At 36.0% G+C, this 23,631-nt stretch overlaps 1 protein-coding gene, 1 long non-coding RNA gene and 1 pseudogene across 6 annotated transcripts; 2 read left to right on the top strand and 1 right to left on the bottom strand.

The window, feature by feature from the left end:
* Nucleotides 1-11,780: 11,780 nt before the first annotated feature.
* Nucleotides 11,781-14,330, top strand: LOC122289845 (annotated as a pseudogene).
* A 2,004-nt stretch (nt 14,331-16,334) lies between these two features.
* On the bottom strand, nt 16,335-22,236 carry LOC122289847. 3 transcript variants are annotated; one of them, XR_006236239.1, is made up of 3 exons: nt 21,657-22,236; nt 21,229-21,548; nt 16,335-17,085 (listed from the first exon to the last, which is right to left on the bottom strand). It is a non-coding gene; the product is annotated as an uncharacterized LOC122289847 (long non-coding RNA). The 3 variants fall into 3 exon arrangements; XR_006236238.1 differs by lacking the exon at nt 21,657-22,236 and adding an exon at nt 18,149-18,600 and having other exon boundaries at nt 21,229-21,648; XR_006236237.1 differs by lacking the exon at nt 21,657-22,236 and having other exon boundaries at nt 16,335-16,796; nt 16,902-17,085; nt 21,229-21,648.
* Nucleotides 16,536-20,796, top strand: LOC122289846 (putative beta-glucosidase 41). 3 transcript variants are annotated; one of them, XM_043097191.1, is made up of 14 exons: nt 16,536-16,625; nt 16,922-16,986; nt 17,076-17,142; nt 17,258-17,316; nt 17,758-17,833; nt 17,925-17,996; nt 18,189-18,276; nt 18,357-18,612; nt 18,779-18,894; nt 18,987-19,210; nt 19,339-19,370; nt 19,447-19,549; nt 19,623-19,731; nt 20,169-20,468. In XM_043097191.1, the coding sequence occupies exons 1-14, from the start codon at nt 16,553-16,555 to the stop codon at nt 20,203-20,205; spliced, it is 1,377 nt and encodes a 458-aa protein (XP_042953125.1). In that variant the 5' UTR covers nt 16,536-16,552; the 3' UTR covers nt 20,206-20,468. The 3 variants fall into 3 exon arrangements, with proteins under 3 accessions (XP_042953125.1, XP_042953122.1, XP_042953124.1); XM_043097188.1 differs by lacking the exon at nt 20,169-20,468 and adding an exon at nt 20,475-20,796 and having other exon boundaries at nt 16,538-16,625; XM_043097190.1 differs by lacking the exon at nt 20,169-20,468 and adding an exon at nt 20,475-20,796 and having other exon boundaries at nt 16,538-16,625; nt 17,230-17,316.
* Nucleotides 22,237-23,631: the final 1,395 nt, after the last annotated feature.

Below are 23,631 nucleotides of genomic sequence, written 5' to 3'. Positions count from 1 at the left end.
AAGTTTCACTAAAACATTACCCCCATTAGATTTCTTGTGAATCGAATGAACCATCTCCTGGGTAAGACTAATATTTTCAAAAATACTCCGACCAGGAATAAAAGCCCCTTGCTCCTGCGAAATCATCTTGTTAAGCAATTTTGTCATCCGACCCACCATAATTTTAGCACAAATCTTATAGACCACAGAACAAAGACTAATAGGTCTAAATTTATCAAAACCACTAGGATTATCCATCTTAGGAATCAAGACAATATAAGAAGCCGTGAAATATCTAGGAATCGAATGATTTTGAAAAAAATCAGAAATGGCTTCCAATAAATCATCTTTAATCAAATCCCAACCAACCCTAAAAAAACCAGACCCAAAACCATCCGGCCCAGGGCTACTGTCAATGGGGATACTGAAAAGAGCCTCTTTAACTTCCTCAATAGAAGGAAGACTACAAAACACAAGATTTTCATCATTAGTGATCACAGGAGAAATCAAATGAGTTAAAGAAGGCAAATCTCTAGTACTTTGAACACCCAAAAAATTAGTAAAATAATCAACAGTAGCTTGATGAATTTGGAAAGGGGAGTTCAGACAAGTACCATCCATTAGCTTCATTTCCTTTACCCTATTATGATTCTTGGCATTCAGATAAGCATGAAAAAATTTAGAGTTTTGGTCACCATCATTCATCCAAGTTTTCTTGGCCATGTGCGAAAGACGCATGTTCTCTCTACTATTCCAAGTATGAAGATCCATTTTAGCCATCAAAAGATCATTATCATACTCTACAGAAAATCTGTCTTGAAGACGATTTTCTAACCATTCAATACGATTTTCTAAATCACTAATAATAGTATTAGTCCTCCCAAAAACATTTTTATTCCACTCTCTTAAGGCCACTTTAACCCGTTTCATTTTATAGGAAAGCTTTTGAAGACCCAAACCAAACACCTCTTGTTGCCACACCCCCCAACCATACGAAGGAAATCCTCATGATCAGTCCACATATGCTGAAAACGAAAAGGACTAGGGCCATACCTGAAAGGATCCTCACTTGTTTGAATCACCAAAGGGGAGTGATCTGAAGTAGTCCGAGCCAAAACCTGGTAAAACACATTTGGAAACAAATTAAGAAAATTAGAGTCAATAAAACATCTATCTAACCTTGCCCAATTGCGAGCCAAACCACTTTGACCGTTGCACCAAGTCATACGAGAGCCTTTATAAGCCATGTCTAGAATGCCGCAAGTTTGAATCCACAGGTTGAAATCTTCCATAGCCTCAAAATGTCGAGGATGACCGCCTCTCCTTTCTGAATCATCTCTAATAATGTTGAAATCACCACAAATTATCCAAAGGAGATCTCCAATGCCATTATCACCTAGCTCCTCCCAGAGCAACTTCCGTTGTAACTGGTTGCACTTAGCATAGACAATAGTCAAAATATAAGTATGCCCATTCTCTACTACTTTAACAGATAGGAATTGATTAGATCCAGCAATCCACTGAACAGAGACGACAGAGTTCCACAGCAACCATATTTTCCCGCCATGCATTTCATTAGAAACAAATGAATCACAACTAAACCTTTCCAAAAATCTTGGAATTTTCTCCTCCAACATAAAAGGCTCAGCCAAAGCAACAATATTAGGCTTAAACTTTTTTATGAGTTTTTTCAAACGCATATGAGAAGTGCCAACTCCTCTAATATTCCAAAAAATAATTGAACTAATCATAAATTAAATTTGGATGGGCGGATAACCACCCTAGTAGAACTCCGTTTTTGTAACATACCACCCTTGTTGTTAGGTCCATCCGAATCTGTAGTATAATCTTTTTTCATATCTTCATACATCCTATCTCTTTCAGGTTCATGATCGGATTGGGATTCTTCCCTCAATTCATTCTCAACACTAACAACATTATTAACCAAACCAAATTGCCCCTTTATCAAAGGCATTACAGAATCATACTCAACCGGATTCTCCTTCTCCAAAACATTTTCAACACCACCCACATTGTTAACATTAATATTGGCATTTTCTAAAATGATACCAACCTGGTCTTTTAACAAATCCAGTTGCATATTCTGAGTCAAGGTGGGCTGATTATCCTCCAGGTCCAGGTCCATAGGCTGATTTAAAGCCATCGATTCAACTTGGCCTAACACCATCATCGGACAGGCCATATCCTTCTGCCCAGTCAACAGCAAATTTTCGGGCCCATTATCTTGAGACCCATTAGTCGTATTAGTCATCATCAGTCCCGAACCCAGCATCTCTTTCGTTCCTGAACATGATGCCTCCAAAACGTCCAGGCTATCCTTCGGTTCAGCTCCATCAGTAACGCCTCTAGCCTCAGTCACCACAACATCCAGATTCTTTTGCAGAGTATCTACCCCTGAATCTCCCATCACTGCACCTTCAACTATGACCAAACTTTTTTCTTCATTCACGGAATCAGGCTTTGTAGTATTACCCGTATCATGGTCTTTTTGAACATCATTTTTTTCTCCTTTAATAACCCACATTTTTCCACCATGCATCTTGTTTATCTGCTCCTTTCCTTTTCTACAGGTGCGCTGGTTATGGCCTTGGCAATGGCAAGAAGAACAATAAGCAGGTAAAGTTTCGAACTCCACTAGCTGCTTCCTACTCCGAGGCATCCCAGGTTGACCAATCCAGAAATGAGAGATCGGTTCTTTGGAGGAATCAACTTCTAAGCACACCCTGGCCCCGTCCGTTCGAGTCGCACACTTCGTCGAATTATCACGTCGTATAAATCTCTCTATCGGCGCTGTAAGCATTTTCAGCATGGATGCATGATAAAAATTTGGTGGAAGACCCGGCAGAAACACCCATATCGGGACTGTTGGTGGTTCAAAGTCCTCATCAAAGTCCGGCTTCCATGAAAAGGGCCGGTAGGGAATTCCATCTATATCGCATGATTCTCTTGACATAGCTTTGTTGAAGTCAATCTCGTTGGCCATACGTATAAAAGCATGTCTCGGTCTGTGCATGGCAGAAACTACAGGAACGTTGGACAGGCCCCAACGACATCGGATAAACGCTCTGATGGTATCTAAAGATGGACGCTGCCTCAGAAATTTTAGAACCATTGAATACCGAAATGGTTCGGCAGTTCGATCAATCTCCTCCATAGAAAAGGAGAAAAACAGCTCTCCGTCCATGGTTTTAGGTTGACGGAAAGGAATAACCATCTCCGGTAAAGGTTGTGGTGCTGCCGAGACGAGATCGACGAACGACCGAGAAGGTCCAGCCGGAGGAGGCTGGCCATCAACGGCCGCCATTTAGCTAAGGAAGGAGGAACCCTAGCAGAGCAAAGTTTTACGTACAAGGAAACTTTTTTACATAGAAGGAAACTTTAGGCCCCCATTAGCTAGAAAGTTGTAATGGAAAAATGAAAGGTAGTGCCTATGGAAGGATATGAACGAAGAGTTCCTTAAACCTACTCAAGTTCCAATCCCTCTCCTTGTGCGGATTCTCAATCTTGCATGTGTAAAAAAATCTTCTTTACAAGAATGAAGATGCGTACACACATCTTGGATGAATATTGATAGAGTGTGTCACTTCATTGCTTATCGATCCGTTATTGCTATAATTAACTATGACTCTGTTAATGCAAAGCTCTTGGGATGAGAATATATCTATGATCTGATCTTATGTATTGCTTCCTTAAATAATAAATCTCCAATAAACCATCCTACTACATGATGTATCGATGTAATAAAAACTTATAAATTTAAAGTCATAATATAATCATATGTTGCTGTCCATTATTTGACAAAAGGTTGTAGTCCTATGATGCTATCCCAAATGCAATTTGCATCATTTGTTCTTCAAAATACATAGGAATCTGATCCAAGAAAACAGTGAGTTGTCACTTCAAGTAACTGAAAAAGATCATTAAAGAAAGTAAGAAAATTAACTTTCCAATTTAACATGCCTCGTCGATAATGGCCGGATTTAAAGTAATGTTGGATATAAGTTGAAGACATGCAATTGTCGTACAATTAATTAAAAAAATAAATAGAGCAGATTCAAGGCATGTAAAACTTATGAAAAAAATCATTTTTTCATAACGAGATCCTCTATTTTAGAAATAGACTGCATGAGGCTTGTATATCTTATACCTGGACAAATAATTTCCTTTTTACATATGATTTTATGTGACCCTCCCTTCTATGTTAAGTCATTCCATCCTTAATTGTGAGATCAGGTAGATATGGTAGGGCGACTGAAAAACTAATATATAAGTAATATTACCTTCCCGTTTTAAAACCATCGAATTACAAATCCTTCGAAATGGTTAAAACTAGATTAAAATATAGCATATACGGCTCATTCTACAACCCTCAATAATATATTGGTAATGCCAAATTATAGGATGCGCCTTTAAACATTGAAAAAGTGCTAAAAACACAAGTAGGACATGAGTATGCATGGGCGGAATCATGTATTACTTTTAAAAATTTTCATCTAGTAATACTACATACAGTAGTGAAGTGTGTAAGTACAATGCAGTCGCTTTAAAAAAAAAGTTGAGTCTGTTGTTAAAAAATTAATTTTTTTTTTTTTTATAAATTCCGTATTTATTTACCTTTTTTAAATTAATTACGCGGTATTGATATATTTATAACTAAAAGTATCATTTCTCATCTTAATCTGCCACACAAATTTTGAAAAGGTTGCAAAAGTTTTAACTTTCTTTTTAATTTCCCCTCGTCCCCCCCCCCCCCCCCCCCCCCCCCCCCCCAAATTCAATTTCTTGGTATCGCCCTTGGATATGAGAAGGGATAGAGAGTGCAGGGTGGGCTGTGAGAGGTGCTGGCCCAAGAAGGAGTGCAGCCATGGTTGCCATTTTGAGATTGCCCCCATCCCCCCCCCCCCCCCCCCTATGAGAACAATTTTGTTTGTCTGCAGACATGCATTTACGAAGGGGGATGAGAAATGACCATTAAAGTTGGATGTCAAACAGACTACAATTACTAAGCACAAAATTTAGAAAAATAACAATCCTATACGATTTCAACCAAACTATGCCAAATACTGAAGCTCCATGACAGAATATGAATCTCTTCAAGATCACCTAATAAGTTGCTTCATAGCCCAGAAATTCTTCCCATAATGATGACCTATATATGTGCATATACTAATTAAGATGGCCAAAACAATTTTTGCAACCAAAGTGAGTCGAGCAGGAGAGTTGCTCAACCGAGCAAACCAATTACCACCCTTTCACATTCGGTAATTCATTACATGTTTGTCCGAGCCAATAACAAAGACATCGCTTCTTGGTTGCCACACATTAAAATCCTACTACTACAAAAACCAAGACCAAAGTGGTCACACCATCCTAAACAACTATTTAGGAAATTCAACTTCAGCTCTGAGCAGCTGAAGTATGTATGCATGCACTCGTGATCTCATTATTATCATATAACCTACATGCAAATAGGTGATCATCTCATGTGTTGGGTGGTAACGCAGATGTTTTCAACAAGTTCAAGGACAATAGGGGAACTTCAGGAAGTCACTTATTGATGATGTGCGGGGCATTTTATGCTTGTATGAAGCTTCACATATATGAGGGTGCATGGAGAACATATACTTGATGAGGCACTTGATTTTACTACAGCTCGTCTTGAGTAAATGGTGATTGTATATTCAAATCCTTCTGTTACTGCACAAGTAAGTTGTGCCTTACAGCGGCCCCATCGAAAGTGCTTGCCACGGTTATAGGCGAGACATTATTTGTCTATCTACCACGAAAGTGGTTCATTTATTGAGGTTTTGTTGAAATTCGTAGATTTTAACATACTGCAAGGACAACACCATAAGGGACTTGTCCATCTCTCAAGGTAATTAAGTTCATCTTACTTATCGCACTCCATAAAGTTGGTGTTAATCTTGTACTTATATGCATGCAAGAACTAAGGAGTAGCTTTCTACTTAATGTTTTGCATGTTTAGGTGGTTGAAAGATTTTGACGTGTCGCAACATAGTCATCGTTTGCCTGACACAGAGTGGTGGAGTTGTACTTTGAACCCTAGTACGATTTTCCTAAGAGGATTCTTGCCGAAATAATTTGCATGGCTTCAATCATAGATGATACATTTGATGTCTATGGTACATTTGAAGAACTCAAGCTCTTTACAGATGCAGTTAAAAGGTTTGGCACTTGCATTAGAACTAGTTTGTCTTTAATTTTTTGGTGTTGAAGTCAAGATTTAACACTCAATAATATATTGGTAATGCCAAATTATAGGATGCGCCTTTAAACATTGAAAAAGTGCTAAAAACAAAAGTAGGACATGAGCATGCATGGGCGGGATCATGTATTACTTCTGGGAATCTTCATCGAGTAATGCTACATCTAGTTGTGAAGTATGCAAGTGTAGTGCAATCATTTTTTTTTTTTTTAAATAGAGTTTGTTATTAAAAAATTAATTTTCTTTTCATATGGATTTCAAATTTATTCACTTTTTTCAAATTGATTGCGCGATACATATTCATTTATTATTACAAATATCATTTCTCTTCTTAATTTGTCCCCCATCCCGGGCACGAAAATTTTAATTTCTTGGTTTCTCCCCAGGATATGAGAAGGGATAAAGTGTGCAAGGTGGGCTGTGAGAGGTGTTGGCCTAAGAAAGAGTGCAGCCATGGTTGCCATTTTGAGATCGATGCTAGCTGCTTCCTTGAACCTGTGGCTTTCGACGTGCTATTGTTTTAGTCCAGATTGAGCCTCTGAACTAAAACTGATATAATACTGCAAACTTTGATTTGCGAAATATAACGATTTGGTACAATATTTTTAAGGACAGAACAGGAATTTAGAATATTTATTTATTTTAACTATTTTTGATATCTTGTATAATTCGGAATAGTATTATTATTTATTAAAGGGATAAACGTAATTAAATCGCCAATTTAAAATTTTCATTATTTCAAATCATCCAATTCCCTTAGAATTTACTACCAACACTTACCTAAAACTTTATGTTTCTTATAGTCGTAGCCATTGACCAAGTTAATTTTATAGGTCTATTTCATCCCCAGATTTCAATACCAAATCTTCTTATAAAAAATGATCATTAAACATAAAACTCTCCCCGAAACCCACCTGTTTCAAATGTTTTATTTCTAAGCCTTGACTTGCGGCTTTCAACTCCTTTGAGCTTTCAATTGTTAATTTTTCCTTTGGCCAAATATGCGTTTTTGGCCACGCGCTGACCTTTAAGAAAAGAGTTTTACTATTTATTATTCTCAAATATCACATATTTTTATTTTTTTTTATTTTTTTTCACTAAATATGTAACATATAAATGGTGAGTAGAATAATTTAATTAATTTTAAAAAAATAAAATAAAATAAATAAAAATATATAATATATAATATAAAAAGATGATGAATAGAATTTTTCTTAAAAAAAAAAATTACCTTTCAATTGTTTACCTTTTCCTTTGGCCAAATATGCGGTTTTGGCCACGCGCTGACCTTTAGGATAAAAAATAAAAAACAAAAAAAATTCTATTTTTGCTTCAAGAATTTCTCTCTAGCCATGGTAGCAAAATACTAGGGGACAAGAAAGCAATCAAGTACTAAGTCAGACCATGCTTTTGTTTGGTGGGAAAGAAATTACGGTAGCCGTGTTAAAATTAAGATTAACACGTTATTATATTAATTGCAAGTACGTCACTCATTATAATTTATGATCATATTTAATTTTACATTTTATAATTATTTATGTATTATGCATGTCATGCATCTCGCATGTTACGTAAGATATGCAAGATTTCATTAGACAAATATGAGATAAATATCATATTAATAAGATAATTATTCAGATGCATGATACTAATACATTCAGGATAGATGTGCAAGTCATGGACTCAAGAGTTGTCCATCATAGTATATTATTATTAGATCAGATCAATGGTTCTCCTGAGTGGTGGAGTTGTACTTTTAGATTTTGAAAATGTACTTTGAACCCTAGTACGCTTTTGCTAGAAGGATTCTTACCGAAATAATTTGGTTGGCATCAATAATAGATGATGCATTTGATATCTATGGTACATTTGAAGAACTCGAGCTCGTTACAGATGCGGTTAAAAGGTTTGGCACTTGCATTAGAACTAGATTATCTTTAATTTTCTGGTGTTGAAGTCAAGATTTAACACTCGATAATATATTGGTAATGCCAAACTATAGGATCCGCCTTTAAACATTGAAAAAGTGTTAAAAACAAAAGTAGGACATGAGCATGCATGGGCGGAATCATGTATTACTTTTGGGAATCTTCATCAAGTAATGTTACATATAGTCATGAAATATACAAGTGCAATACAATCGCTTTAAAAAATAATGGAGTCTGTTATTAAAAAATTAATTTTCTTTTAATGTAGATTCTGTATTTATTCACTTTTTTCAAATTGATTGCACGACACCTGTATATTTACGACTATAAATATCATTTCTCATCTTAATGTGTCACCCAAATTTGGAGAAGGATGCAAAAGTTTTAACTTTTTTTTTAATTTTGCCCCCCCACAATTCAATTTCTTGGTTTTGCCCCTGGGTATGAGAAGGGATTGAGGGTGCAGGGTGGGCTGTGAGAGGTGCTGGCCCAAGAAGGAGTGCTGCCATGGTTGCCATTTTGAGATTGGTGCTGCTTCTTTGAACCTGTGGCTTTCGACATGCTATTATTTTGGTCCAGATATTTGAGCCTGATCTAAAGCTGATATAATAATGCAAACTTTGATTTGAGAAATATAACGATCTGGTACAATACTTTTAAGGACAGAACAGGAATAATTTTATTAGGTTGAAAATTAGGACTTAAAAATAATTTTAATCTATTTATTTATTTTAACTAATTTTGATATCTTGTATAATTCGGAATAGTATTATTATTTATTAAAGGGATAAACGTAATTAAATCGCCAATTTAATATTTTCCATATTTCAAATCATCCAATTCCCTTGAGATTTACTACCAACACTTATCTAAAACTTTATGTTTCTTATAGTCGTAGCCATTGACCGAGTTAATTTTATAGGTCTATTTCATCGCCAGATTTCAATACCAAATCTTCTTATAAAAAATTATCATTAAACATAAAACTCTCCCCGAAACCCACCTGCTTCAAATGTTTTATTTCTAAGCCTTGACTTGCGGCTTTCAACTCCTTTTGAGCTTTCAATTGTTAATTTTTCGTTTGGCCAAATATGCGGTTTTGGCCACGCGCTGACCTTTAAAAAAGAATTTTACTATTTATTATTTTCAAATATTACATATTTTTATTTCTTTTCATTAAATATGTGGTATATAGATGATGAGTAGAATAATTTAATTAATTTAAAAAAATAAAATAAATAAAAATATATAATATATAATATATAATATGAAAAGATGATGAATAAAATTTTTTTAAAAAAAATCTACCTTTCAATTGTTTACTTTTCCTTTGGCCAAATATGCACTTTTGGCCACACGCTGACCTTTTGAAAATAAAAATAAAATAAAAAACCTCTAATTTTGCTTCTAGAATTTCTCTCTAGCCGTGGTAGCAAAATCCGAGGGGACAATTTTCATTTTTCATCCGTATGCCATTATTCTTATTTTAATTATCATCCTTTCAACTAGGGGTGGGCAGCGGGGGCCTATCCCGCCCCCGTCCACCCTGCCTCCGCATGGGCGAATAGGGTACCTCGCACCGCACATGCCAAGGCGGGGTCCCCCGCCCTGCATGAAAAACACTAAGCGGGGGGCGGGCAGGGCTCAACCCCGCCCCGCTTTTCCCCCACCCCGCATTTTATATTTATATTTATAAATATATATTTTATATTTATAAATATATATTTTTATTTTACAAATTGTATATATATAATATATTACAATTTGTTAAACTTGTTCACAAGAATCACAAGAGAGTGAGACTTGTTCATTATGTAAGTCCCACATTGCTCAAATAAGACTCTTGTATGGCCTTAGAGTTCTATATAAATGAGGCATAGGGTGCCCATGGCATATGCAAGCTTGTGATGAACAAGTCTCACTCTCTTATGATTCTTGTGAACAAGTTTAATAAATTTAAAAATTAGTAACATAATTTTTATGTTATTAGTTTTTAAATTATTATTATATATATAAATTTTAATTTAAGATTTAATTATATAATAATTTGGGTCTAAAAATAATATTTTTAGATACAAAAATTTTTTTAAACTCATTGAAATATGGGATCCTTGAAGTGGGCAGGGGGTGGGGCAGATAGGGTGTTCGCCCCGCCCCCTGGCACCGGAGCGGGGGGCCCCGCCCCCGCCTCCCGGGGGTGGGGTGCGGATGAAATATTCATCCCCCGCATCATGCGGGGGCGGGGTGCGGGGAAGGGGTGCACCCGCCCCGCATGATGCGGGTAGCACCCCTACTTTCAACTTGTAATTGCTTGCTTGACAAGAAAGCAAGAAAAATAAAAATAAAAAATAAAAATATATAATAAATAATATGAAAAGTTGATGAATAGAATTTAAAAAAAAAAAAAAATCTATCTTTGAATTGTTTACATTTTCCTTTAGCTAAATATGCAGTTTTGTTCACGCACTGACCTTTTGATTAAAAAACAAAAAAAAAAAAAAACTCTATTTTTATTTCTAGAAGTTATCTCTAGCCATGGTAGCAAAATCTTAGGAGACAATATTTATTTTGAACGGTGTTATTCTGTCGCTCAGAATGTATCACTTATTTTGATTGCACGGTCATATTTTTTTTTATTTTTTTAGATTTTTTTAATATATTTAAATATTTTTATACTTAAAATCACTTCTTTAATCATTAAATAAAAAAATTAAAAAAAAAAAAATTGTAACTAACAGCCACTTTGAAAAGACACGGAGAGAGGAAATCATAGTATTTTTCATTCATTTTTCATCCGTACGTCATTATTATTATTATTTTAATTATCACCGTTTCAACTTGCAATTGCTTGCCTGACAAGAAAGCAATCAAGTACCAAGTCAAGTAGTCAAACATGCTTAGGGCGTGGTCACTAATACAATTTCTTTTTATAATTTTTTAATATATTTAAATATTTTTAAAATTAAAAAATACATTAATATATTAAAAATTATTTCTTTAATCCTGTAATATAAAAAATATATAAAATAATTAAATACATAAATAGTTAAAATAAGAGGATAAGTACGGCGACATACTAAACTTTTCTATATGCTTAGATTCAAAAAACAAAAGTCAGACCATGCTTTTGTTTGGTGGGAAAAAAACTTAAAAACCATGCTTTTGATTGTCATATTCGTCCACAGGCGTGAAAGAAATCCCCCACAGGCTTTTAGATTTTTTCATGTGATTTTGGTTTGATTTGGTAAATCAGATAAAATTATTTCATTTTATTTAATCTAATTTTATATAATTATTATAATTTTTTTATATTTTTACATAAAATATAATAAGTAATTTAATTTTTTAAAATTTTAAAATAAAAATTATATTAAAAATTATATTTTAATAATATTTTTTTTAACTTTTAATTTTTATCTAATCTCGTCTAAAGTTTTAATTAATAAAAAAAAGGGATAAAAGTATGTATTAGATATTAAAAATGAACACGTGACAGTTTGTGGTTGGCCCCGCATTTTTCATTAGAAAAATTAATAATGCTGTTGGCCTAGCTGAATCATCGTCTATAAGTACGTACCATGCCCATGACTTTATTCATTCACCCCAGCCAACTGCACCATCTGATCCACATCAAGTACTAGCTGCTCTTAACTTCCCAGAACAATGTCTCTCCAAGTTTCAGCAATTTCAACTCAAACCCAGAATCCAAATTCTGTGGTAAAGCGTCCAGTAGCGAACTATCGTCCTAGCGTATGGAGAGATCGTTTCCTATCGTTTGCTAACAATTCCATGGTATAAACAAAAGATACCTCTGACCACCGAATAATTTCCTTATTACTTCTCAATTTTGTATTCAAATGCCAGAATCTTAAAGTAATATTATTGTTAACACAAAAAATCTTAATTTGAAACACAATTCATTTGCTTTTGCAGGAAACTTATGGGAACTTAGAGCAAGTCCAGAAGCTGAAGGAAGAAGTGCGGAGAATGCTAATGGCTCCCATCGATAAATCATCACAAAAGCTAGAGTTGATTGATGCAATCCAACGTTTAAGCAAATCTTACCATTTTGAAATTGAAATTGACTCTATATTACAAGAAATTCACAAGTACTATTATTACAGTGAAGATGAATCGAAAATCTCTGATCATGACCTTTACACTATTGCTCTCCGTTTTCGATTATTGAGGCAACAAGGTTATAACATTCCAAGCGGTTAGTTCCTTTTTCTAAAATGCTCAAGTTCATTAGATTGATCAACAACTTATCTCTAAAAATTGTACAACTATTTAGGAAATTCAACTTCAGCTGCAAACTCATACTAGTGCTGAGCAGCTGAAGTATGTATGCATGCACTCATGACCTCATTATTATCATATAACCTACATGCAAATGGGTCACATCATCGGTTGGGTGGTAACACATGCAGATGTTTTCAACAAGTTCAAGGACAGCAAGGGGAACTTCAAGGAGTCACTTATTGACGATGTGCAAGGCATTTTATGCCTGTATGAAGCTTCGCATGTGAGGGTGCATGGAGAAGATATACTTGATGAGGCACTCGATTTTACTACCGCTCACCTTGAGTTGATGCTGACTGCAAATTCAAATCCTTTTATTGCTACACAAGTAAGTCGTGCCTTACAGCGGCCTCTTCGAAAGTGCTTGCCACGGTTAGAGGGAAGACATTATTTGTCTATCTACCAAGAAAGTGGTTCATTTAATGAGGTTTTGTTGAATTTCGCTAAGTTAGATTTTAACATACTACAAGGACAACACCAGAAGGAACTTGCCCATCTCTCAAGGTAATTAAAATTCATGAAACATATCGCACTCCATAAAGGTGGTGTTAATCTTTTACTTATAGGCATGCAAGAACTAAGGAGTATATTTCTACTAAATGTTTTGTATGCTTAGGTGGTGGAAAGATTTAGATGTCGCGACAGAGTTATCGTTTGTCCGAGATAGAGTGGTGGAATTGTACTTTTGGATTTTGGGAGTGTACTTTGAACCCCAGTAAGCTCTTGCTAGGAGGATTCTTACCAAAATAATTTGCACGATATCAATCATAGACGATGCATTTGATGCCTATGGTATATTAGAAGAACTCGTGCTCTTTACAGATGCAGTAAAAAGGTTTGGCACTTGCATTGGAATGAGAGTGTCTTCAATTTTCTAGTGTTGAAGTCAAGATTTAATATTGTTTGATTGATTTTTTTTTCTTTTTATAACTACCTTCAGGTGGGATATCAACTGCACTGACCAACTCCCACAGTACATGAAACTTATGTATAAAGCACACATGGATGTTTATGAAGAAATTGAGGAAGAGATGTCCAAGGAAGGAAGGTTCTATTGCGTTTACTATGCAAAGGAAGCGGTATATACATATGAGTCTATCACACTATCAATTCACTTTGGCTTAATCTTTTTCAATTAAATGGGATTTATAGGCATAATAATTTCATTTGTTTTAATGTTATAACGAGATGAAGCATCAAGTTCAAGCCTACTTTGTTGAAGCCAAATGGTTTAATGAAAAATATGTACCCACATTCGAGGAGTATATGAATAATGCACTTGTATCATGTGGTTACTTCGCTCTTACAACCTTATCTTTTGTTGGCATGGGAGACATCCTAACAAAGGAAGCCTTCGATTGGGTCTTCAGTCGCCCTAGGATGCTTAAAGCAGCAGAAATCATAAACAGACTCATGGATGATATTGTTTCTACTGATGTACTTATAATTAATAGATAGCTTGTCCTCCCCATTTTCAAATTTATATATGTGTGTGTATATATATATCGAAATTATACAAAACCAACAAATTTTTGGATTGCATTTTTTGCAGTTTGAGCAACAAAGAGGCCAAGTTGTCTCAGGCATTGAATGCTATATGAAGCAGCATGGTGTGTCAAAACAAGCGGTACATGAAGAATTTCAGAAGCAGATTGTGAATGCATGGAAGGATATGAATGAGGAGCTCCTTAAACCTACTCAAGTGCCAATGCCTCTCCTTGTGCGGATTCTTAATCTCGCACGAGTAATTGATCTTCTTTACAAGGATGAAGATGCGTACACACATATTGGAGGCATACTGATAGAGGGTGTCACTTCATTACTTATCGATCCAGTGTTGCTATAATTAACTATGACTCTATCAATGCAAAGCTCTTGGGAAGATAATATATCTAGGATGATCTCTCATGTATTGCTTCCTTAAATAAAGCTCCAATAAACCATCCTACTGCATGATGTATCGATGTAATAAACACTTATAAATTTTAAAATCATAATATATATAACGATAGTAAGCTCCCTTTGTTGGCAGGTGTGTGGATGTGGGTGTTCATTTATTCGTCTAGTGTCTCGAAACATTATGTTATCTTCATATTCAGGATGTAATGTCATTCAAACTTGTTAATCTTCCTAAGGGGATGAAATCAAAGTGGATAACGCCAACTCACCTTCCCATCCATGCCCTCTACACCTTTTGCGGCATCTTCTGAGTAGCATACCTTACAAAACCAAAGCCTTTAGAATACCTGATACCTTATCAGTCACTACTCCCCTAGCTTTAAATTGAAAAACGTCAAGGATGGATACTTTTATGATCATTAGACAACAATAAAAACAGCCCAGGACTAGAACAAACCATGCACGAACAACTTCACCAAATTGGGAAAAGGCTTCTCGAAGTTTTTCTGTAGTAGTATGCTCGCTAAGCCCTGAAATAGAATTGACGCAGAACCTCTTTGAAAAATAACAATCCTATCCCATTTCAACCAAACTAAGCCAAATACTGATGCTTCATGACTGAATATGAATCTCTCCAAGATCACCCAATAAGTTGCTTCTTAGTCCAAATATTCTTCCCAGACTGATGACCTATACATGTGCATATACTAATTGAGATAGCCAAAACAGTCTTTGCAACCAAAGTGAGTCGAGCAGCAAAGTTGCTCAACCAAGCAAACCAATTACCACCCTTTAACATCCAATAATTCTCTACATGTTTGTCAGACAACCAATAATAGAGACATCGCTTCTTGGTTGCCACACATTAAAACCCTACTGCTACAGAAGCCAAGACCAAAGTGGCCACACCATCCTAAACAATCAGCATTACAACTAGATTGACACCAAGTCGATCCAAATATATGAGCGTATGCTCCATTTACAACGGCAAAAAACCGTACCCTCCATTGATTTATCTTATAAAACTCATTAAATCTTTAACACCAAGGTTACAGATAATCAAACTAACGAAACTATTTAGTGATTGAATCTCTAGGAGCTATTGTTTTCTCAGCTACTCAACTAATGAGATGCGAAAAAAATGAAACACGTAATATACAAAATGCCCGATTTCCTTTCCTTTCTTATGTCTTCCAAGCAGCAAAACACAGCATCGAAGCACTCTACACTAAGTGAATCACAAAATCCGAATATTCCCAAATTCTAAACAGAAAGTTTGACAACTTAATAACATGAAGAAAATTACGAAGAGCTTAAAGGTTTAGAACAAATATAAGATAGAAGGGTAGGATAGGAAGAGAGAGAGAGAGAGAGAGAGAGAGGGGCATTTGGGAAGCTGGAAAGTAGGGTCAGTTTTGGGAAACCCACCAAGAAGGTATCTAGATGGGCCAAAAAGCCCATTCTCAAAGTCCTATTTTCTTGATGAGCAAACCCATCAAGCTTAGCCCAATAACTTAGAATAATCCTCGTTTTGATAATTTAATCAATATTCAAATACATGACGTGTTTACGCGGTTTACGTAATTGAAAGATTATATATATATATATATATCCTTCTCTAAATAATTAGTGGGACTCACCAAAAATTGTTATTTATATAATCATTCTTCTAAGATAGGGACATTGTCACATGATAAGATCAACATTCGGGCTTTTAATTTGGAAACTCAAATCATTCATTATTGATTAACCAAACTCATATTTTAAGATGAATTTCTTTGAAAAATATTATATAAAATTAGTTGGGAAATAAGGTGGTAACATTTGCATCAACGGTTAGTCCAAAACTATATAGATAATTAATATCTCTCTTTCCTCCTTTGAGTCCAACATCCTGTAAGAGAGCTTACTCAGAAAAAAACAAAAAACGGGTAAAAATAAAACATCAACGAGATGATTAGAGAACATAACTTCCTGCCAACTGAAACCGATTGATTTACTAGCACTCCTACTCCTACTCACTGTACAATACATAATAATTACAAAAAAAGAAAAATATAAATAACTTTTTGACATTGACGTGACATGGTAAGTAAATATTTTTATTTTTATTTTTTTTACAAACAGTTAAAAAAAAAAAAAAAAGACACAAGCACTTGCTGTTCTTGTCCAGATGTTATCTGTACAATTGTAGAGCATGCATCCTCCCCTGTTATCCAGGGGAGAAGACGACCTCCCTGTACGTATATTGCATAACGTGCACACAAAAGGTAAAGTTAATAAAGTTTTTTTCAGCCAACTTCCCCGTGCTCCTCTAAAATATCCAAGAAAAACTTCATGTACTATAGTTTCCAGTCTCACTCTTGCTCATTTCTTCTTCGACCATATTCTTCGCCCTTACAACTAAGATAATCAACTGTGCTTCCCCCTTCTTGAATAACCTGCAATTTGATCTGAAACTCGTTGAGAAATTTAAAAAAGAAGAAGATCATATTCTATCCAAAACCTTTCACAATGGAAGTCAGCCTTATTTTCTTTCTTCTAACCCGTTTCTTTGTGACCTCAGAATCAGTTAGTAGGCTTGATTTCCCAGATGGGTTCGTCTTTGGAACTGCTTCTTCGGCCTTCCAGGTAAAGTTTTCATGTTCTTGAGTCTAATTCAATCATACTCCGGCATACACTGGAGCAGCTCACCAATCGGATGATCCTCTGTGTGGCAGTTTGAAGGAGCTGTTAAAGAAGGAAACAAGGGAGTTAGTATATGGGATACTTTTGCAAGGCAGCCGGGTAAGAAAGCAAATCTGAAAGGAAAAATCAATGTTGCAAAAGCATATATATGCGAACTAATATATTTATCTTGACTTCTGCATTTAGTTTGTCACAATTCTTTATATTACAACAGGAAGAATCTTAGATTTCAGCAATCCAGAGATGGCAGTCGATCAGTATCACCGATTTAAGGTGAATTATATAGATAAGTTTGTTGGCTTCAAATTATGTTTTTATACTCAAACCTATGGTTGGTTACTCTGAAATTTTCTTGCTTCATCCCTTAAAGTTAATCCTTGCATAGCCGAGAGTGCCCCCACACCCCCCCACCCAAAACACCACAAAAGAAAAGCTAACTAGCAATTGTCATAAAGCACAAGTTGCCAACCAAAACACACAAAATTCAAAGAACATGACCAAATTTGAGGTTAAATCAGCTATATAAAAAGTAGCTAACGTGGTCCATTCATAACAACCACAATACGACATAAAATTAAGAATCAAGACTATGGAGATGGTATGTTAGCAAATACGAATCAGTACGGCATAAAGGTTTAAATATTCTAGCTGAATACATGAGTGCAATCTGTCCCTTGCTAACCGAAATTGTGAGAAAAAATTCAACACTTACAGAGTGACATAGACTTGATGAGGGATTTGGGAATGGATGCTTACAGACTCTCAATATCGTGGTCAAGAATCTTTCCAAGTAAGTGACAATACTGACCAAAACTTACTTCTTTAATATATTTCATTGCCATCTATCCATCACTAACCACTTCTGAAATAATCTTTTGCAGATGGAACAGGAGAACCTAATCCAGAAGGAATAAACTACTACAACGGCTTCATAGATGCTTTATTGGATAAAGGTCACTTGAGAAACATCAGTTTTTTTTTTTCTTTTGATAAGTAAAATCAAAGTATATTAATGAAAAGAATAGGCAAAAGCCATGCTCAGTACAATGAATGCCCTACTACGTAGGCTCAATAGAAACATCAGTTAGAAATTGATTTTACATACGGGGCGATCTTATTAAAGGATAAGCTGTTCTTTCAATCAGGAATACAGCCTTATGCAACTCTATATCACTGGGATCTTCCACAGATGCTAGAAGATGAATATGAAGGATGGTTGAGCACACAAATAGTGTAAGTAATCCAAAGTCATATACGCCATCTTTGTGACTGAATACCAGTCCAACTTCACAAGAGCCTCCATTCACTTGCAGAAAAGACTTTGAATATTATGCCTATACTTGCTTCCAAGCTTTTGGAGATAGAGTACAGAACTGGATCACCTTCAACGAACCTCGTGGTTACTCAATCCAAGGATATGACTTGGGCATTCAAGCTCCTGGAAGATGTTCTCTTCTTGGTCATCTGTTTTGCAAAATGGGAAAATCATCCACGGAACCTTACATTGTCGCTCACAATATCCTCTTGTCTCATGCTGCTGCTTATCATAGTTACAACCTGCATTTTAAGGTACTCTGATTTGCACACATGACCCTTCTAACCCATATAGCAATCAATTTACCAAATGTGAAAAGAAAACAGAGAATCGAAAAGATCTTTTTTTATTATTGTTGTCGTTGGTGGTCGTGGTGTTGATGTTGATGTTGTTCTTATTATTTTAAACCGGGTCTTCCAGGAAAGGCAAGGAGGTCAAATAGGAATAGCACTAGATGCCAAATGGTATGAACCCATGTCTGAGAGTGATGAGGATAAAGATGCAGCACATAGAGCAATAGATTTTGGGCTTGGATGGTAATTTTTTTACTACAAATATAAATACCTTACATTTGAGAAGAAAGCCACTTTCACATAGAAATAAATCTAATGTAGCGAAAGTGAATCAGGTTCCTCGATCCACTTATATTTGGGGAATACCCTCTTTCAATGAGGAAGCTTGTAGGTGGGAGATTACCAAACATTTCGAGTGCAGTCTCAAAACTCCTGGTGGGATCCTTCGACTTTGTTGGCATAAACCACTACACCACACTGTATGCCCGAAACGACAGAACTCAGATTCGAAAATTGATACTGCACGATGCTTCATCTGATACTGCTGTCATTGCATCCCGTAAGATGTCAAAATGCAATCTTAGTTAGAGATATATATATATATATATAAATATATATATATATATATATATATATAAGATGTTGCATTGAGATTTTGACTAATAATCTATGCATCCTCTATTGTAGCATACCGAAGTGGGGTTGCCATTGGAGAAAGAGTACGTTCCTGTGCCTGAGTAAAGCCTAAAATTAATATGTTTATTAGAGTTGACTCATGAGTTCTTCCTTCCCCAGGCAGCTTCCCGTTGGCTACATATAGTTCCATGGGGCCTCCGAAGGTTGGCAAGGTATGTGAAAGATAAGTACAGGAACCCCCCAGTGATTATAACAGAAAATGGTGAGTATATTTATGGTCAACAAAAAAGCTAAACCCATACTTTCAAGAACTTAATCAAAATCCATGACAACAGGTATGGATGATCCAAATAAAGCTTCTATACCTATAGACAAAGCTTTAAAGGACAAGAAGAGGATAAGATTCCACAGGGACTATCTATCGAACCTGTCTGCTGCTATAAGGTAATAACAACTCCCTAGATTGGTTGCTCAACGTATCATCAATTGGATTCCTGCCAGGGACGAGATTTTCACTTAAGGGGGCTGGATTAATTCTCCCGAAAATCTTTAAATTATATTTTATAATTAGTGATTTATGACTAAATTTTCAAGGCCTCATACCCAAAATGTTTCATTTGATTCAAACACATGGAAATATCTTGAAATGTCTCAATAGCTTAGAGACCGTCCGTGTGGTTTAAACCAAGTTTTCAAGATAGGAAATAAAGAACACTACTCCTGCACAACTCGAAAACCAATGCTCAAAGCTAATTTAATTCACAGATACATTTTTCAAAAGACTAATAATATAGCAAAATATAAAAAATAGGGAAGAGAAAGAAGGATAATTTCTTTTTTTTTTTTAAATCCAAGGCAGTACTCTGTGTTGTGTTTTTCAGCTCTTTTGTGAATTTCCTCGTGGTCATAAGGGGGTAGGTGCCATAAGAAGGTGCTGCAGTTTTCTTCCTCGGTAGAGAACCCGATTATAATTTGGGGGGCATGCTGAAAAGTTCAGCAAATCAATCATTTATATCTATCTTGTCATTTTCCTTTTCAACATCTTGGGAGGGGGGGGAGGGCCCTCCCGTAGTTTCGTCCCTGGTTCCTGCTGTTTATGAATGCCTGTGCTTCAGAGTTGTTGAAGCCATTCTGCATAGGCCCTCGAAATTACAAATACCACCTAACAGGAGAGTTTACAAATGCAGGCAAGACAACTGCAACGTACGTGGTTATTTTGTTTGGGCATTGCTTGACAACTGGGAATGGAACTTAGGCTATAGCGTCAGGTTTGGACTCTACTACGTCGATTACAAGAATAACCTGACAAGGATTCCCAAGGATTCTGCTCAATGGTTCAAAAGTATTCTCAGAGAAAAACACGATGATCGAAGCAATTGAATTTTACATTGTTGTAATACAACATAAAAAGCACAAGTTGTACCATGTATTGAAAGCTCAAACAGGAAAATTCAATCAAGTTGGAAAGAAAATTCGTTGAAGACATGGATTAGTCAATGAGTTGCTACATACATAGAGGAATTACACAAAATAATCCCATAAATTGATCGTGTTTCATATAATTTGTTAGATTTACTTTACAATAAAAGTAACTTTACAATCTAATGAACCACATCAAGTCATATTAGTTTTTTGGATTACTTTTATGTGATCTGACTAGAGTATTTCCCTTAGTCAATTGTTCACCCATTTTATCTATCCTGGCACCACCTCAATATATCATCACTCACTCCAGATTTCAGTTATAACAGAGAATGTCATCAGACTCACAGAACCACATATTGACCCTGGAAAAGATTACAACTTACTAACGAATCCCAACATTGACAATGACACCTAAAATGGGAAGCAAAAAAAGTTCAAAGAAGTCCCAGCCTTTTTCAGACCCAAAAGGTCAGAATCTTGCACATTTTAATCGTAAAGAAAATACTGAAATCTTACTGTTAATAGTTTATGGGAAGGTCAAGATTTCCCATGGGCTATAGCTACGAGTCGTAACAGATGGTGAACAATGTGTACAAGTCAACGATCATATTGTAGAGGTAGCTATTTCCTAAGCAGATGAAAACCACAACTGCTTCTGAGGCGTTTCCTGGCAGATTAACGGTGTCGTTTGGTCGAAGAGAGGCAACAATGTCAAATACATATACAGAACCGCACGAAATCGTACCTCGAATTTAGTCGAAATTTGACGAAGATTTTACCCGAATGAGGTTTTTCCAGACCCTAGATTCGCTACTTCCTGAAAAACAAACGCAATCCTTCACCGATAAGGTAGGGGAGAGCGAAAGAGAGGAAGTTTCAGGTGGATTTATATGAAATCTAGCAAATCATGGTCAACAAGACGGCTTTAGTTTTAGTAGCAATACCGACGGAGACGGGGAGATAGAAAAACTCTACTTGCACACGGAGTTGGGAACCCCCTACCCGTTCCTCCACGTGTATAATAATAAAACGGTACGTTGAAACATTCCTAAAGATGAAACACGAAACACCCCCACGAAAAAGAGAATACGGTGAGAGAAACCAAACTTGAGGGAGGGACCAAGTTAGAGAAAGAAAGTGAGAGTTTTACCAAGAGAACAGCCGAGAAGGTGGAGATACCCTGTGATGGTGGCTCACGGAGGCACGAGCTCTGTATAGTGGGGGGAAAGGTTAGGTTTCGTGATATTGACCAACGGTGGAGAGAAGAGGATGAGAGGTGGTAGTTTGAAGGTCTTACCAAGAGGGGCAAAGAGCCACTGGTTAGAGCACAAGTCGTCGGGGATAGAGACTACGGGATGGAGGATATGCGGCGGCACAGCACGACATGGAGCAGCCGAGAGGGTGGTGGAGGACTGGGCTTCCGTGGTGGTTGGCAGAATGCTCTGTTTCGGAATAGAAAAACAGAGTATGTTTCAGTCGACTGCAGCATCGAGTAACAGCGTGAGGTGGAGGCCCTAAGCGGTGGTTGGTGGTTCTTGGTGCAGGGTAGTAACGGCAAGGAGGAGCTTGGGTAGTACTGGGTGGTCTTGTCCGGTTCTTCTCCAAAGAAGGATTTATGACTCTATAACCAACAAAAATTTCAGCTACACTTTTAGTTTTCTCATTTAGAATAAAACCTGTATATTTATCTGTATATCAATTAGTGTGTGAATATACAATTGTTTTGTGAGCAACAAAGATTATGTCCATATTCAATCGTCATCAAGGCTTTGGGCTCACGGTTTGGCTATTTTACAAGGGTGGTGCTTCCAGCGCTAGGGTGGTGCAGTGGCTTCGTCGTTAGGTTAGCAAATGAGGGAGGAAAATGCGGTTGTGGTTGCTGGGTAGGGAGAATGAGACGGCGTGGGGGAGTGCTCATCGTCGAGCTTGTAAACGACACCATTGGGTTTCATTTCCTTTCCCTCTCATTTCATTTCGATTTCCCCTCATTTTGTGTTTTTTGTGTTTTCTTTAATATGTTGCCACGTTAGCCGATTCCCTCAAAGGTACACGACCCCGTGTACCTGTAGCAAAGCTCCGGGGAGATAAGCCAGCTGGTTGTAAAGAGAGCTTCTTTTATTTTTTCAAAAAAAAGGTAATGTTGCCTCAATCTTTAACCAAGACTAATCTTTACAATTCAATATACATGCATGTAACACATTTACAAAATGAGTAATGTATTATAAATACACCATATTCTCATTTTACTTTCATCTCATTATATAAGATGTGGTATATTTATTATCATTAGACGATAAAAATTTATTTAATAAATAATTATTCAATCGTAATAAATATACTACATCTTACGTAATGAGATGAAAGTAAAATAATAGTGTGATTTACAAACTAATAGTCATATAAATGATAAATCTAAGCATGAAAATCTATTTTCTTCTAAATTCGGAATACCAGACTTTTCAATTACTAAAATGCCATAAGTTGAAGAAAAGTTCGAAGTAATACCCATTTACTCCAATGGAAGCTCAGCTAATCCATCTGCCAAAGATCCTTGTACAAGCAGGATTCTTATGCTTATTTTTTTTCTTAGTAGTTAAGAATATTTAAAAAATGATAAAAAAATAAGAAAAAAAAATTCATTTATACTGACGTGCACATTTGGTAAGCACCTTGACAATCACCCTAGCATTGTCTATTTTCTAAAACCATGAAAGGTCTCGGATTATGCCCCACTTTGATCCATATTACCTAGAGGTCATCACATCATTTATTTGTAAATACTTATAGATTAATAAACTTATATATTGATGGATAATGTCACAAATTTTAAATATTGACCATAAGTACAAAAGAATCGTAACTAATAAACAAAAAATACTCTTAAAATAAAAACATTTAATTAAGAGTTATTCCATATGG

Source organism: Carya illinoinensis, chromosome 12 (genome assembly GCF_018687715.1).
Source record: "Carya illinoinensis cultivar Pawnee chromosome 12, C.illinoinensisPawnee_v1, whole genome shotgun sequence".
Classification (NCBI taxonomy): domain Eukaryota; kingdom Viridiplantae; phylum Streptophyta; class Magnoliopsida; order Fagales; family Juglandaceae; genus Carya; species Carya illinoinensis.
Note: the sequence above shows the minus strand (reverse complement) of the source record. Positions and strands in the feature narration are given on the sequence as shown.

Bases quoted from the DNA above. Each gene is read 5' to 3' on its own strand.
- LOC122289846 (XM_043097188.1), top strand. From the start codon at position 16,553: ATGCATCCTCCCCTGTTATCCAGGGGAGAAGACGACCTCCCTGTACGT. The intron at 17,317-17,757 runs GTGAATTATATA...CAACACTTACAG, and splicing joins ATCAGTATCACCGATTTAAG to AGTGACATAGACTTGATGAG. The intron at 19,211-19,338 runs GTAAGATGTCAA...CCTCTATTGTAG, and splicing joins TACTGCTGTCATTGCATCCC to CATACCGAAGTGGGGTTGCC.